General features: G+C 42.3%; 1 protein-coding gene across 3 annotated transcripts in view; it reads right to left on the minus strand.

Moving 5' to 3' along the window:
• LOC118215801 (piezo-type mechanosensitive ion channel component 1-like) overlaps window positions 1-16,812 on the minus strand; it is a 62,691-nt gene that overhangs the window by 12,913 nt on the left and 32,966 nt on the right. For 2 of the 3 annotated variants that reach the window (XM_035396810.1, XM_035396811.1), the window contains 24 exons: window positions 12,615-12,804; window positions 12,012-12,225; window positions 10,995-11,172; window positions 10,771-10,848; window positions 9,994-10,084; window positions 9,290-9,393; window positions 8,937-9,197; window positions 8,422-8,527; window positions 7,996-8,177; window positions 7,722-7,870; window positions 7,455-7,613; window positions 7,162-7,268; window positions 6,834-6,997; window positions 5,569-5,745; window positions 4,428-4,553; window positions 3,837-4,037; window positions 3,470-3,674; window positions 2,991-3,095; window positions 2,709-2,865; window positions 1,758-2,001; window positions 1,408-1,504; window positions 968-1,133; window positions 578-667; window positions 115-194 (listed from right to left, as the gene is read on the minus strand). In XM_035396810.1, the coding sequence (XP_035252701.1) occupies window positions 115-194; window positions 578-667; window positions 968-1,133; window positions 1,408-1,504; window positions 1,758-2,001; window positions 2,709-2,865; window positions 2,991-3,095; window positions 3,470-3,674; window positions 3,837-4,037; window positions 4,428-4,553; window positions 5,569-5,745; window positions 6,834-6,997; window positions 7,162-7,268; window positions 7,455-7,613; window positions 7,722-7,870; window positions 7,996-8,177; window positions 8,422-8,527; window positions 8,937-9,197; window positions 9,290-9,393; window positions 9,994-10,084; window positions 10,771-10,848; window positions 10,995-11,172; window positions 12,012-12,225; window positions 12,615-12,804 (3,631 nt within the window). Of the gene's footprint in view, window positions 1-114; window positions 195-577; window positions 668-967; window positions 1,134-1,407; window positions 1,505-1,757; window positions 2,002-2,708; window positions 2,866-2,990; window positions 3,096-3,469; window positions 3,675-3,836; window positions 4,038-4,427; window positions 4,554-5,568; window positions 5,746-6,833; window positions 6,998-7,161; window positions 7,269-7,454; window positions 7,614-7,721; window positions 7,871-7,995; window positions 8,178-8,421; window positions 8,528-8,936; window positions 9,198-9,289; window positions 9,394-9,993; window positions 10,085-10,770; window positions 10,849-10,994; window positions 11,173-12,011; window positions 12,226-12,614; window positions 12,805-16,812 lie in introns of those variants that run through there. The other variant, XM_035396812.1, reaches the window with a different exon arrangement.

Below are 16,812 nucleotides of genomic sequence, written 5' to 3' on the forward strand. Positions count from 1 at the left end.
ATGCTACATTTTACTTAGCACACAATTATTTGGAAGGAGCATGGATCTGATATTTAGATGTTAATATTTGTTTGCATATTTATAAAATTAGCAGCAAAGAGGATGAGCATATACCTGATGGGTCTTCTTCCTTTCCCTCAGAGGCATGACGTCCAGTCTTGTATTTTTGCTGTTTGGATCGAATGCGTTCCATCCTAGAGACAATATTCACAATATGGTGATTTCTGCAGTTTTACATATCCTGTGTCATTCCCTGCCCCCTATTCTCTCCAATATAGTCTACTTGAAATATTACACAGCACTCAGTCACACAACAATCACTGATAATTAATGTCTTCTATGTCTCCAAGTTTGTGTTATGTCATATGATTTTAGGCAATTGTTTGCATCACATTACATGTTCACATACTGTATACTGAGGCAACTGGACAAAGACAAAACTTAAGTAATAGCTGAAGGCAGTGGAACAGCAGTTCTGGTTCTGGAGGCTTGGATAAGCTTGGCTACTGGGTGGAGGGATCTCCATTTCTAAGACAGTGTGCAGAGTTTTCAAGCAGTGGTCTACAGAGGTACTCACGATCTTTTGAGCTGTGTGAGCGACTTCCTCTCAGCCTGATGGTGGAACCTCATGCGCTTCACTATGCTGGCTCTGAACAACTCAAATCCCCTACCAGGAACCACAGAATGTGTCATTATCACAGTACTGTAAGCATGTGCATGTACATGTACACACACTGCCATACACACTCACAAACTCAAGCACAAAAACAATAACAGCAGAGAAACTTTGAAACCCTGCAAACAACAGCGTGATCGTTGACCTTGATTTGATTTGACTCCTAATCAAACACCTACTGTATGAAACATACTGTACACATCACACTGTAAAAACTGCCGCACAGACACACACTGCGTGCAACACTTGTAAAGACCAGTTTCCAGCAGTTTGCTGTGGGGCTGTACTCACCGGGAGGCCTGTTGAGCAGCGGCCTGCAGGTCAGCCATCACATGCAGGAAGTAAAAGCTGAGGAAAACCCTTCTCTGCAGCAGGAGGAAGAAGAAACAGATGCTGTCCCATATGATCCCTGCCTCCTCCACTGGCAGCACACAGTCTTGACCACTCACAACCTTGGCTGTAAGACAACCACAAGCACAAACATAATCAATCCCCAGTTGCAGTCACAAATACTCAATTCAATTTAAGTTGCTTTATTGGCATGAAATATAAATGTAATTATTGCCAAAGCATATATATATATAATATGTAAAATAATAATAATTAATACTCATTTATGCTTAGTTACATAGTGTGTTAATTAATATACACACAAATGGACCCCCACAGGCACATGTACGGGCCCATACATTTTATCTGTTCAGTTGTAAATGTTGGAGGTAACTACTCACGGTCATAATAGCCCTTGACGGTGCACACCAGACTAAATAGCTGGATCACCCAGCAGAAGCCTGCTTGCATCTGCTCCACAAACACACAGGCTAGGATCTGAGAGGGCAGAGAAGTTTGAATGTTTGACTCAGACTTGTTACCATAAAGAGGTTTCCAAAATTAAGCAAGTATAGAGGATGGAAGGAAAACAAGAGTTGACCATCCAGTTACCACAGAGAATCCCTCATATGATAACCATTTGGTCAAGAGAGTAGATGGACGTATACAGTACGGCCAGGAAACAGAAATTTTACAAGTGCAGCCTAAATCTTTTTCTAAATTTGTTTTCTCAATCCATTGGCACACTCACAGACAGCACGTTCTTGGAGATAATGACGCAAACGTTGTACATGATGAGACAGTCCCACAGCACCAGCCTGCTCTTGGAGGGCCTAGTCAGCATCTGTGTCCCAAACAAAAGGAAGTAGAAGCAGGCCAGCAGGTATCCCAGGCCGAAGATGCTTATCCTTGTGGCTCCCGTCACAAACACCACTGACAGCACCAGCCAGAACATGTAGCGGAAGACCAGCACCTTAACCATGTCCAGGTAACACCTGCAAAGGTCAGGAGATGAGAGAGAGAGGCTGTAAATATGCCAAACCAAGGTCACAATCAACTACTGTTCTTTCACTTCTACCAAACAGAGTTTGCATACTGATTAAGGCTTCTTGTTTCCAGGAGTCTTACCTACATGCATTAAAGGAATTTTACTTTTCCATAGAAAAAGTGCCTTGAGGTTTTTTGTGCATTTATTTAACCCCTCTTCAGGAACAGGCTGCTACAGCTGTACTTATTTAAGATGACACTGGTTTTCCAGTTTGTACAACCTCACTTTTACCACCAATTTTTGCTTTCACTGTAGACCCTATAGTTCTTCCCACAAAAAATGTTCCTTTCTCATCTAGAGGTATGTTATTGAATTCATATTTCAATAGACTACAGCCATTTCAATTAAATTCATGTCCTTTTACCCCATTATCCTGTCCATGTGTGATCCCATGTGCAATTACCACATGACAGGAGCCTAAGCACTGCTATCCTGTGAGTACAATTCCAGTGAGATTAAGAGACTTAAGTGTGCATACAGCTTCTTGCACATGTATAATTGAGCTGGGCATTCAACCTAGCATAACAATTCATCACAGCTAATGACATTGTGTAAAGATATAATGGCATGCCTGCAGCTGATTAAGTTTAATAAAGACATATAGGCTTTGAAGCAGCTGATGGCATTGTAAATAGAAACAGTAAACTGGCATACCTGCAGTTGATAAAGTTGGGTGCAGGGTTGAAGGGTCTACCTTCCATTGGGTTTGGGTCATCCGTGTTCTCTCCACCCATAACCATCCACTCCTCAATCTTCTCATCTTCAAAGACCTTCCACTGCTGTGAGGCACACATCAGCAGCAGGAAGTCCGCTGCACAACACGGACACACCTCCCGTTAATATGCTATTAATCCCAGTATATATATGACAGGTGACCATGGCAACAGAACCCATAGTGCCGGTTTTGCCTCCCATTCACCAGGCCCACATGCCCACCTATGAGGTTTTTGGAGTTCGGGATGGTGTGGAAGTCTGGCAGGTAGATCCACTTGATGAGGGCTGAATTGATGGTAACAGGAGTGTTCCAGCGCCAGGGGTAATCTACATAAGTATGGCACATTACATACACATGAGTCCAGAGGATTCCTGACTAACAGCAATGCCTTTCACAGCATGTCCAAACAGGATTCACCACAATTAAACAATTAAAGAATAAAAGCACATCACAGAGGCAATGGTTACGGTAAAATGTAGCTTATCGTGGGCGGGCTCAAGGAGAGATGCAGATTCACAGCACAGACAAAGGGCCTCTGTTAACAGCTGTTGCACATGACTAAGCAAAAAACAATGAAAAATTTCCTATTCATTCATTTAACTTCACTGTCATGAAATGTATTTTCCCTCAGTTCTGTTCTGTGCTATACAGATATTTTCTGCATAAAGCAGTGCAGCCTTTGGTTAAACTCATCGGTCACCTATGCAGAGGGCAGGGGGGATTCCCACACACAGGATGTACTGGTAAATCATAAAGAAGACCAGGAACAGGCAGTATTTTGGCCAGATCTTGGCTATGGCAGCCCGGCGTCGCCGAGTCAGGATCACGACCAGCCAACAGCCATGGATGATGACCAGGAAGTTCATCCGCTGGCCAATCACGTTCACCGTCATCAGGAAGCAGATCTGAACATGGGAAGAGAACCATACATATTATCATCTGAGGGAATAAATAATTCACAAAATATATAATAATAAATAATTATTGTCAGAGTGATAAGCACTTTCATCTTACATAGTTCTAAAGAATAAAAAGTCAGAAAACAGAAAGTACTGTGAATGCACTACCTCCAGACCAAACTTGTAGAAGAAGTAGTTCAGTAGGTATTTGATGCATGTCAGAAGGCCTTGGTCCAGGTTATCTCTGCAGACGCTGGGGAAAATGGCTGGGATGGGGGGAGGGGAACACTGGTGCTGTTTGTAGTGGTGAACTTGGTGGCGGTAGACAGTGGCTTCAAACACCAGCAGCATCAGCACCAGGAGGTGGTTCTGAATAGGACGTAATTACAATGACACCAATCACTTTGAACACCATGTTAAAGTCCCAACAGCACAGCCACTTAGGTCACCAATCTAATTAAAAAAACCCTTGAACAATAACACTGAAGTAACACTTACATTATCCTCATGGCCACAAAAATGCTGCACCACTCTTTCTTTTTCTACAGTTACAACTACATACAGACAGTTTAAGCAGACAATCTACACAATATCACAACATCATAATACCAATAGTCAAAATAAGTATGTCCTAGCTCTTTGAAAAAATTACTTTGTGTTCAATTTTTTAAAAAAATGGCTGAATGTATCTTCCACTGCTATACAGTTCTGTGAGAACACGACGAACACAAGAGTTCAGACCCAGCCACAGGAACATACCTTACTGTATCCCAGTGCTGTGGCATCCTTCCTGAAGCCAAACCAGTTGGCTGGGTCCACTGGCTCTCTGTAGAGGGTAGAGCTGAGAATCTCATTCTCCCTCAGGTTGGTTTCATTGGTAAGGGGCTACACACCAAAGAGAGAGAGAGAAAGAGAGGATGTTAGTTGGTAACCACTGGCCTTCAGACCCGTGTGCAAATGCATTTCCTTGTTGAGGAACTTCATATCCCACAGTATCATTTAAACAAATTAAGGCAGCCAACGATTGACTGCAAGGCTAAAAGTGTCATCGGATAATATACAATTTAGAATTACTATGTTAGTTCTACCGCAGATGTAAACTAAATATTGTGTGTAATAAGTGGTAATTCAAACAGCAAAAATATGTCTGAGTGTACATACAATATGCCAATATTGTGAATGACTGTGTGTGACTTGTGCTTTGAGACTTGAGATGTGATTGAAGCATGTGATATCTGTGTGTGTTCATGTATGCATGTATGTATGTATGTGTGTGCATGTGCGTGTGTCCGTGTATGTGTCTGTATACCCTGTGGCACAGTGAGGAGAATGTTGCTGGAAGCCAAACACTTTCCACACTCTTGGCTGCACCTCTTCCCAATTAATGGTCATACACCTGACAGCCATTCCCTGCTGATTGGGCTTGGATAGAAAGAGCCCATACTGGCCATCGGTGTGGGGTGTCAGGGTGCTTTGTGTAGCAGTGATACAGACAGGGCTGTGTGTTGTGGGATTGTTTTGTGGGTGATCTAATTTTAAGTAATTGATTACTGTTTTTGCCTGCGTTCTTTTGCCTCACCCTTGCCTAGAGAGGAACTGCTGGAAGTATCAGGTGAGCTGAATCTATTTATTTATTTATATATACTCATTATATTTTATTATATTATATATATATATATATATATATATATATATATGTATATATATATATACTCTTTTTTTTTTTTTTACAAATTGTCACAATATCACTACTTGGCACTAGCCACATTCTGGTTTACAGTAGACATAAAAAATTAGTAATAATAAACTTAGTTAAATTTACACTGAGTATAGAGAACCTTGGGACTTTAAATATAAAAACTGTACATGTGTTCTGTATATGTTTGAGAATGGTACTCACCACAGTGCAGTTTCTGGAATAATGAATGGGGTTGATGATGCTTAGCTGATAAAGCATTTTACAGACTATGATGATGCAGACCCAGATGGTGGACAGACAGGAGGTCATGTGCCGGAAACGGGAGTAAGGCAGGGAGAAGGACCACAACACCACTAGAACCAAATTCATCACTGAAGGCTGGAAGCAAAGACAAAGGGCAGACTTGTTATCATCACTTTTTCATGGGTGTTGAAATCTTTGCTTCGATTATCAGTCTCTACCATAGAGATTTCTACCCACAACTCTTAAGTATCTCGCCCAATTCCATGGTTGCATATCTGGTTTCCAGGTAGGTGTACCCTTGAAGAAGGTGATTCACCTGAATTGCTTCATTAAATATCCAGAAGTATAAATTGATTGTATGACCAAAGAAGTTGTGCAAATCACACTGTCAAATTCTTAAAATGTAAATGTAAAACTGCATTCAATATTGTATACAAGTGAGTATATTGGTATTCAGGTATGTATGTAAGTATGTACTGATATGATTTTGTATGTGTACATGCAAGTGGCAATGCTGGAAACACTCTAAATCTACTGAAAGACCTGCCTATTGACTGTAATTGTGTGTGTCCATAAGCCATTGTGAGCTTTATATGAATATACAGATCCTCCTTATAAGAAACATGGTTTTATTCATGTATTTAGTTTCTTATGCTTGTACCTAACCCCCCGTTTTTTTAACTTTTTTTCTTTGGGGGGGGGGGGGGGGGGCTGTAGGGTGGGAGGCAAGAATAATCATGTGATGTAAATGCGACTAATATAAATTGGGAATACAAAAACAGTTGTAAATTAATGATAACGTGTGGGCAACTGAATACCATTACAAATAAAGAGGCATTTATGACTATGCTTTGGCAATATAAATGCTGCATTATCAGGCCAATAAAGCAAGCTGAAGTGAATAGAACTGTCAGGAGAAATGTGTGAGAGAGGAGAGAGAATCTAGGCACAGAACAGGGTATATACAGCAACACAGAGGTAGTCTTGACATACTGGAAAGCCCCAAGATCAAAAGGATTTACATGTAGCGCTGTGATAGGCTGACAATCAGAACCGATATCAACACACCATGAGTTCTCTTTCCTTTGTGGTATAGACTCACTTTCACATCTTAGATAACTTCCTCTTAAGCAGTATTGACTGCAACCCTTAAGGATACAGCCTTATTAAATATAGTTAAACCGCCATTGCCCTTGAGGTTATAAACCCTCAGATGCCCTCACCTCTCCCAGTGCCACCCACACAATGAAGAAGGCAACAATCTTCAAGATGTGCTGCTCCAGAAGCCTCCAGACAAACACCTGCACCTGGGTCAGAGTCTCCAAGAAAGTCTTGAAGAGCACCATTAGCCGGTCCATCACCAGACCCCACTTAGTGGGCATCATCACTGCACCAGAAACAGAGGAAATCAGGCTCAACATAATGGACAGACACAGAGAACAGGTCCACCTACATGTTAAGAGAACTATTTCAGCACAAGTCAGATACTACTCTATAACTGTCCCGATCGAAAGGGATGGAGAATGATTACCTTAATTTCAACATGCTCACCTTCATTTTCTAATTCATCAACCTCTAGATCTGTCTCCTCGTTTTCTTCATCTAGGTCCAAACCATCTGCAACTCTCAAATCATCTGAACTCTGGACAGTTTTCTTCCTGAAAGAGAGACCAACTAATCACAAACATATTTGCCAGAGAACAGAGACAGAACCTGCTACTTCTCACAAAAGGAACACTTCCCTTGGACAGGGTGGATGGGTAGAGCGAGAAGCTTATCATTTTATATTCTGGGATAATTTCAGTATTGTTGCACAGTAGTACACAGCGAAAGATTGGCCATACTTGCGGATGGGTGGAACATGCTCCAGGTCAGTGATCTTCATGAAACGGTGGTGGAAATAGTGCAGCTGCAGGATGCAGGCCAGCAGGAAGAAGCCAGGGATGAGGATGCTGCTGAAGAGCTCTGAGAGCTTGAATGTCTCCAAGCCAATGTCTGCCAGCCTGCAGGGGGCACATTAAATACACTGTGATTAAAAGTACAGCTGATTACAAACACAGATGAAAGCATATCAACATTAAAGCCTTTGTGAAATCAAATTGGAGACATACTGCTGTTCTGTGAAGCCGGTGAAGTTCTTCCAGTAACCGGGAAAATCCTCAAACTGGAAGGTGTAGATGGCGATGAGAACCAGCATGGTGTAGGCCACCACCAGCCACCAGAAAGCCTTTAGCAGCCTCCGCCACAGAGTGTAGTACACCTGGAGGAAGGCCAGAAGTAATAGAGAAGACACAAAGGCACAATACTCATCAGCAGTGCGTTCAGTTTCACCATTTCACCACATTCAGTATACTCCACTTCTATAAGTTCAGCGCAGGGACGTACTTGGTAAAGACAGAGGCAAAGCAGGAAGAGCAGCATGTAGATGATCTTGTAGGCCACCAGCTTGCCGGCGAAGCTGACCATGATGAACATCCCCCCACACACGTAGATCCAGTACTTGGCATAGCAGCTCATCACCATCACACCAAGAACCCTCAGGACCGGCTCCTTCTGCCTACTGCTCTCTGTGGCCCAACAGAAATGCTGCCGCCATCAACAACACAGGCCAACACAGGACTGTAACACTCCCCTAGTGAATGGCCAAATTGTGCAGAATGATGCAAAACTGCCTCAAGCCTTGATCCCTCATCAGAACTTCTACAGAAAATGACTGGGTTATGGATTCACACTCAGGTGAGGGACAGCAGATCGTGGATCATATGAAGAAGGCAGAGAGCACCGATGGCCTTGCAGTGTAAAATATCTCACCTCCGGTGGTGACCTCCAGCAGTGGGATGACAACACTCTTTTTCTTCCTGAAATTGTTTTTCACTGACTGCCGCAGCAGCAGCCAGAATGTCAGAGTGAAGAGTAACTAAGAGAGAGTGAGAGACAGACAAAGAGGGGGACAATGAATGATATATCACTACTGACTCAGTGTCATTCGGGCAATGCCAATGTGTATCATCGTCAATAGCTGCTCAGCTGTGTCTTGTTTCATTAGGTTTGGATAAGTGCACCCAGTATAGATTGTGAGATAACAGATGTAACAAACTGGAGAGAAAGACAAAGAGATTTACCCCTCTAATGATGGAAAGAGAGAGAAAAAGGGGAGCACACATAGAACAAGGAAATTTAACACTTTAAAGTCGTGCGTGATTATTTGTTTTTTGTGTAATGAGGGAGCTATTCCAATAGCACACCCTCCCTACTGAGCAGTAACATGAATGTTCTCTGAGGTTTTTTATCAGTCACATTTTATCTCCCTCCGGGCCAGAGCTCACCATGGCTCCCAGGCGAAGGCAAGGGTAGGGGGCACGGTCCAGGCCCAGCTGCCTGAGGCTCATGGTGCCCCAGTGCTGAGGTAACTCAGGTTCCAGGTCCATGGCCCAGATGTACTGCAGGCTGCAGAGGGACAGGCCATACAGCAGGATGAAAGGCGAGCACAGAGTGGCAAAGTGCCGGCGTGCCCGCACCATCCAGATCAGACATGCCCACAGCAGCAGCACGAAGGTCAGCCAGCTGTGGTAGGTGATACTCCACACCTGTAGGGGGCAGTGCAAGGGAAACGCTTAGCACAGGGTGACAACAAACGAGCCCAGTACACTGAAAACAATACACAAGGAGAGGGCATTACCATCATTGCAATGAGAGCGCACACATAACTCTGCTGCATGACCATTCTGCCCACAACATGGAGAGGGCTATCTGCATCCTCCCCACTAGGAGCACCACTGAGTCCTGTGGTACAGAAAGAGGAGGAGGGAGAATGGAGGGGAATGGCAGGAAGAGGACATAGTGATTCATTTTTTAGTGGAGGATGATGGAGTGGAGGTATTTTGAATTACTAGCCAGGCTGTTTATGTTTTGACTATTAAAACAGCCCCAGTGCCCACTGCAAACCATAGCATTAAGACTTTCAAATGTGTCAGCCTACTTTTTGCTCAACTGGTAAAACATTGGACACATTTACAGGAAAACAATTTATAGATTACCATTTATAAGTAGAAAAAGATATAAAAGCATTGCATCAGATGATACATAATACATTTAATATATTATTATTATATATATTTATATACTTCATTTTATATTATTATGCTAATTGCTAAGGCATGTGCTTACAAAGGGTAACATTTAATCTTGCATTTACAGGAGGGTGTGCCACCAAAGGATATTATATAGTAATAATTTTTTTGGCAATAAAGAAGCCCCAAAGTTGAACGTGTTATTAATTCTTCTGTTTTCAGTATTCTATTTTGCCGAATGCCTCAACCATTTCCGGATGTATACAATACCTGTACTTCCATAAAAAATAAGATTTTTAACAAAAGCACTCACCGAGGCCTTGGTGATTAGGACCGTTGATCTTGTGACCTGCTGTATTCTCAGATTCACATTCCGGTGATTCACCAGCAGATATCAGCATTTGCTGCAATAAACAAGTGAAATCTATTTAATAATTCCAAAACAATGGAAAAATATACCAGTTCTGTCAGGACCACTGCCATCAAAGTAAGATCTTTATTAACAATAAAGGCAATACAGTTATGTTTGGCGGTATGGCTCTGTTCTGGGAGCACTCCCGCCAACCACGCAGCCCGTGTGGATACGGCCGGGAGGCCAGCAGCAAACCCCCCTAGAGGGGTACACACAGAACAGATCCAGCAGCAAAGCAAATTCGTAACACATAGGGATGGAGCTGGGGTGGTGGAGGGTATTTGCAGTGCAACGTGCAGAGTTGCATGCAGGAAGAGCAGCCGAATGAATGGAAGGGGGTTGTTTAAGTAGACCATCCTGTTAGGTGAATGTACTGTGATAGGCGAACATCACTCAGCTGAGCATCAGCTGATTCAGCCAGAGCAGCTTGACTCTCGTGGCCTGCCAGAACTAACACGATGCTCCATTTCTGGGCCAAACCCAAAACTCAAACACTTTATTATCTAATTTTCAGGAGTCTGCTGGAGTACTGATGTTTAAAGGCTCAAGAGCTGTTTCAGATACATGCAGCGTTTAGGCAGTTCTGCTGTAAAACAAAGGCACTGCAGTCAGAACCTCGCTAGTGTTTGTATGAACAGTATGAGAGCGAATATGAGGGACTGCGGTGAGAAGACCCACCTCGGTGTCATCCCCACTGCCCTGGGTCTTCAGCTCCAGCCCATCCACCCCGCTGGACTGGGACTCTGCTTCTTTTTCCTGCTTCCCAAAGACAAGCCACAGGTCAGTCAGAGTGAATACGCAATATGCGAATATTCATTACTTACAATGAAGAAAGAATCTAGAAACATGCCCTTTAAAGTGGTTACTTTAAAGGGCATGTGCACAATTCACAGGACACGCACCTTTTCAGAGGAATAACGGCATTCCAATTTGAGGATGATTGCCACAGTAATGTAGAGAAGCAACAGGATCCCAGGGTTGACGTACACCGGCCAATCCTGCTCTGTGTTCAGCATGATATCATAAGAGGAAGAAGAGGAGCAGTTGCCAGTCTTGATTATCTCCTTGAAGCCAAAAAGCCTGGTACAGATAAAAATAAATATTACATTTTTGTCAAAAGTTTATGAAATTGTTTTGTTATTAAACACCAGAAGGTAGCTTCTTACTTAATATTGCATGTAATACTAAATCTCTCTTGGGTTGAACAATAGGGAAAATATTGCAGTAAATCAGATATGCGAGCAGCCCAGAACTAGAAATTTGTCAGTGTTATGAGAGTGGCAGGAAGTCCTCAGAATGTGGAGAAGAGGACATTATTACAGTCCAGTGATAGACTCCTGGGAGAGGTGTGAATCAGGGCAGTCTGTTGAGACAGTGGCAGACTCTGTGCGTGTACCATCCTGAAAATTTGACAGGACATATGTTGTTGTGACATGTGACAGGTGTGAGAGGAATTTGGTCTTTGCAAGTATTCCAGAAAAATACATTCCATTTCTTTCAGCCAATAACATTCCACAGATAGTTTACACTTGAACACCATTCCTCCAATCTTTGGTCTGCTTTCTTCTCTCAAATCAAACAAGACACAAACACAAGCCATATGGTTTTATAATTTGCTGAATATCTTAAACAAGATAAAGTGTGGAGTATCTGTGGTGATTGACTTTAGGGGATTAAAACATAAAGGTTATGATGTAAAAGACATTCTTTTCAAATTCCAGTTAATCAAAAAGACAGAGCCAGGCTAAATGTTACTACCAAATTAAAATCCACATGTTAAACCAGATATTCTGAGCATGAACAATGACAGCAAAACCTTATTTAACATATCATCTGCGTGGAATAACTATTCTCAGGAATCACATGCACTAAATGTGAAATTGAGTAAGCCAGCAGAAATACATGACCCAAGCACTGACCTGGCCCACAGTCCAGCTGGGGGAAAGACTTCCTGGACATAAGCACTCTGATACAAGTACAGACAGACCAGGTGTCCTGCTGTGATGACACCCACCATCACACAAAATGCATTGAAGCCCAGGTGACTGATGGGAAAGTGGCAGGCCCACCAAGTGCACATTCCAACGAACAGAAGATAATAAATCCCAGAGAAGGCCGAGGGCAATGTAATTCCTGAACGCACAGACAAACAGACAGACAAAAAGACAAACAGAGGGTCCAACAAGAGACAAGGTCACAACATTATCTTCTGCGTCATCCCTACAGTACACAAAGTTTATGTGTATGTCATAAATATAATATGGCGATATCTGTTCTTTTCAGATGTGCTGTAGTATGTTTATGTGAACTTTATGTGTTCAGTGCTTTTCTTTCAGTAGCACAAAACATTTTAAATTAATTTTATAGGGAAAAACAATATTAAAAAACAAGTGTACAGTGCAGAAAGGCACACAGATACTGTGATAAAAATTAGCACGGAAGACTCCAGAAGAAGGCAGTGACTTAGTGCTAGGGGCTACGCTCTTCTACTATTTAGTTTCCCTCTCTGTCCAGATTCTTACCAGCTAGCCCCAGAAGGACGACGCAGAGAACCCTCCCCATGTCTCTTAGCAGCCTCTGAGCAGTGGCTCGAAGTTTGGCAGTCAGCAGGACAGCGCGCTTTCCTGGGAAATGATCCTCCTCTGGTTCGCTAAGGGATGACCTGCCTTCATCCTCTCCATCATCCTCGATTACCTCTGCCCCCTCGTCTCCCTGAAACATAAACCATAACAGTAGAACTACATCCCACCTTTCTCAAATCTCTACACACCTTGTGAGAATGATCATATTATCATAAAAAACATGTTAATGAGTTAATGACAATTAATTCATGCAATTCAGATCAAATACTTCTTTGACCACACCAGTGAGCTAAGCAACATCTCAGTAGTAATACTTTTTTCCAGCAGAGGGAGACAACTGAGGAAAAAACAACAGATAGGAGAGGCCATGTGGCAAGGTAACGAATGCCGGTAACAACAAAATATCAACAGGCGTAAAAATATTTGCCTTGTCCTTTGCTATGAATGAATCAAGAAATGATTTGTGAGTACATGTTAGTTATATTGTCTCACCTTGTCAGTTGGATAAAACACTGATATAGAAATTCATTTGAAAATGCTGTTAAAGCACAAATCCATTTCAGAAAACATTCAATGTAACATCTTTCTTTGTGTACTACAGAATTGATACAGAATCACTGTTCTCTACTCTGTAACAGGAGCTATATACATGCACACACGCTCACACGCACACACACACACACACATATGCACACGTATGCATTATTTTTCATTAGAATAAAGATGTCTTCGAGTTGAACACAATTTTTTTTAGGAAATCATGGGTCCTGACATGCAAGACAACAGGAATCATGTTTGGGGGAAAATTCAAAAGAAACAGCACCAAAAACATCGCACGCATACCACACACCAAGTTCTGCGGGAAAAAAATCCAGGACATTTTAAGAGCAAAGGCCATGAATGGTGGGAGTGTAAAAGAATCTTTGAAGAGTCAAAAAAAGAAAAATCTGTTAAAATTTAAAACATCTGTTAAAATAATACACAATGTGTTTCAAAACCTATTTCAGAAAGCCAAATGTCTTATGCTAGTGTTATGACACAATCCTGAGTAGGGTTTTAAAAAACATGAGAAACTCAACCAATTACTTCATAGTTACCCTCCAAGTTGAAAAATGAGCTTTTGAATTAATGTTTATAACCCTTATTTATATGTTTGAGTGAGTTTAAGCTGTAAAAAGCCTGTCGGTGTGTTGGGCTGAGAACTGCCTCACTGGAAAAACTTCACGCAAGCCTGGCACCGTAAAATGCAAAGTTTAGTTTTGGGTTCCACCTGAGAACTCAAGCCCCTTATTCAGAAATGTGTGTAACCACCTGTGTATTACCTTCCAGTGCACAAACTGGGAGTTCAGGCAGCATGCGATTTCAGCAGCTAGCATTCCACCAGCCCCAGAGAGCCCATTACAGCTGTGTTCCATTCCACTGAACAGAATTTTATTTTAACCAGAATGAATTCAATAAATCTGAAAGAATGCTCTGATTAAAGGGATGAGACCATTATCACTGTTATTATTATGAGATTAGCATTACCGTGACCACTGCTTTTATTTGCCCCCCATGATTGTAAATTCACCATGCATTCATATATACAAGCCTAAGAGGACCATAAGTATTAGTGAGTTGTATGCTAACCACTAGCCTTCAGGGAGAAAAAGGTCAGCCTACGCTGATGAATAAACATTAGAGCAAGATCACCCTCCCCTCTCTCTCGACCAGTCCAGTTTCCTCCTGATCTTTTTTGACCAGTAGTATCACTCTGACTACTCCGCTCTCCTCCCTCTGTTTCACGACCAGCAGTGACTGGTCAGTGTGGTGCAGTGCAGGGAAGCCACCCGTCATGTTCTTTCATGCCACGGATCCTCTGGAGGGATCAAGGCCACACTCCTGCCTCTCCTTCCCCTCTCAACTCTTCCCATCCAATAACATTTCAGTGTACGTCTTCTCAGTTGTTTGCAATGATGACCGTGACCTAGTCCCCTTGTTGAAGTCTAGCCTTGTTAAGACCTGGCCACAGACTACAAATGACAAGAATCTTTGAGCCAACTCTGGTACAATTTCCCGGATATTGTATGTACTAACACCCACCATACTCACTGGGCAGAACACATGAGTCATGTCCCCACCATTTCCATTCACATTCCCAAACCATGCTACAGGGATTCAGTACTCCCTTGGCTGTGCACGCTCAAGTGAATGTCAACATATAAAAACCATCTTAAAATGGCAAGCTGACATGATGCATTTAAAAAAGGAGCAGCTGAATGGTTCTGTTGACATTCAAGCCCTGATCTCAGTGTGTAAAAATACACAAGGGATGTTTATGAGGTGCCAATGAGAAATGGTGGCTGAAGTTGGAGAGGTGCACACTGTGTAAACTATACTACTGTACTGTACATCAGGAACTGGCAAGCCTTGAAAAAGAGGAATTCAACAGAAGATTGCAGCATGTCAGCTAACTGGATATCTCCACACCCAAGAGGGCTCCCAGACTGCAGTGGCTTTCAAAATGGACTCTTCCCCAATGTGGCTCATCTCCAGTTGTATGACACACATTACAGCCTTTTGTCCAGTGCTGTCCTGAGCACTAGGGCACGCCACCGAAATCCTGCCCTTCTCATACGCTCAGCAATTTCACCCACAATCACACAGGATTTTGAGAGCCATGTGTCCTTAGCTTTTGAAACATACATGATGTTCTGTAAATAATCTTTGAGGCAAAACAAGCTTGAATTTGTCCTTAACACAGAATCCTCATTCAGAACAGAGCTGTGGTGTTTTCCCTGTTTCTGAGTCTGTGCCAGGTAGGAATGGAGTAATTAACTAGATAATGGGGTTATGGGCAATTACCCCCAAAGCATTGGATAATGACCCACATGATGCATTTTAGTCCAATTCTGAGCTGAGGTATTCAACTAAAAAACCTGATGACTTTTTACTGTAATCATCACACAGTATAAATAGAGCGGAATTATAGAAATCTGATTTGGCTCAATTAAAAGCAATAGGTTTTTTCAAGATTTTTTTCCCTCTTTGAGGGAAAGTATAAAGGGTTACAGGCAGATATTGAATCACAATGCAGAAAGCGTTGTTGCAGGGAATAGAACCCCAGGTGGGTGGGAGGACCTGTTGAGAATCAACAACCCTACAAACTACACTATTTAAAAGATACTTAAAGGATCGTTGTTTTGATTGTGCTCTATTTAAACCTGTCTTTGTTCACTCATACTCTACCAAGGAAAGCAGGTGAACCAGAGACGGGAGATGGGAGACAAGCAGAAACATCCTGGTACCAGGTACCATACAGACACAGGAGCACATCCAAGTCCAAGTCTAAGTCTATCATCAAGCTCACAGGGACTGCAGCCAACATAAAAAGATCTCGCATTGTTGTTGTGATATGATGGTAACCATGGCCCACATGAATTCTGAATGTGTTAGTGGGTACACGCTCTACACAGTCTAGTGTTCATTCAAATCTAACAGTGTTAATTTAGCTCTAACAGATAATATGTTGTCCCATTCTGGGATGCGGAGTTGAATTAACACTTAACATTTTACTGTGTACAGTCCCTGTGCCTAACTTGAGAGAGCTGCTGAGCCGTTCTGTGTCAAATGGTGCATGTGTATGTATGACTTTATGTGTACATACAGTATGTGAACATTCAGCCACAGGCCACAGTGGTAATTTAATGACGAGTTGCCTGCAGTGTGGAGAATTTCAGGCACTTTCATATGGCGATACTCACAAACACTGATTTAATCAAACAGCCTGAACATGATCTGGAAAGATTTTGCAACACAGAGTAAAAAGCCAACTACCTCTCACAGAGAAAGAAGTAATTAAAATTCCATTTTAGGCCTATTTCAGTTTACAGTAGACAAGGCTTGAGAGGACCTAGGCCTCACGTGATAATTGATGTATTAAAGCTCCTATGTTTCAGTTCTAACAATATTTGGAAAGGCCTGTGTTTGTTGGTGTGGTTACTGTGGTGACCGAGTAGGCTTTAGCACATGCTCAACGCACAGGGCTAGCGAAGAAGGAAATGAGGCAAGGGAAAAGAAGGAATGTAAGAAAAAACTGAAAGGGGGAGGGAAAGGGTGAAAAGTAGAACAGCAGTCAAAATCACAAGTCACTTGCATT

This window comes from Anguilla anguilla, chromosome 16, assembly GCF_013347855.1.
Source record: "Anguilla anguilla isolate fAngAng1 chromosome 16, fAngAng1.pri, whole genome shotgun sequence".
Taxonomy (NCBI): domain Eukaryota; kingdom Metazoa; phylum Chordata; class Actinopteri; order Anguilliformes; family Anguillidae; genus Anguilla; species Anguilla anguilla.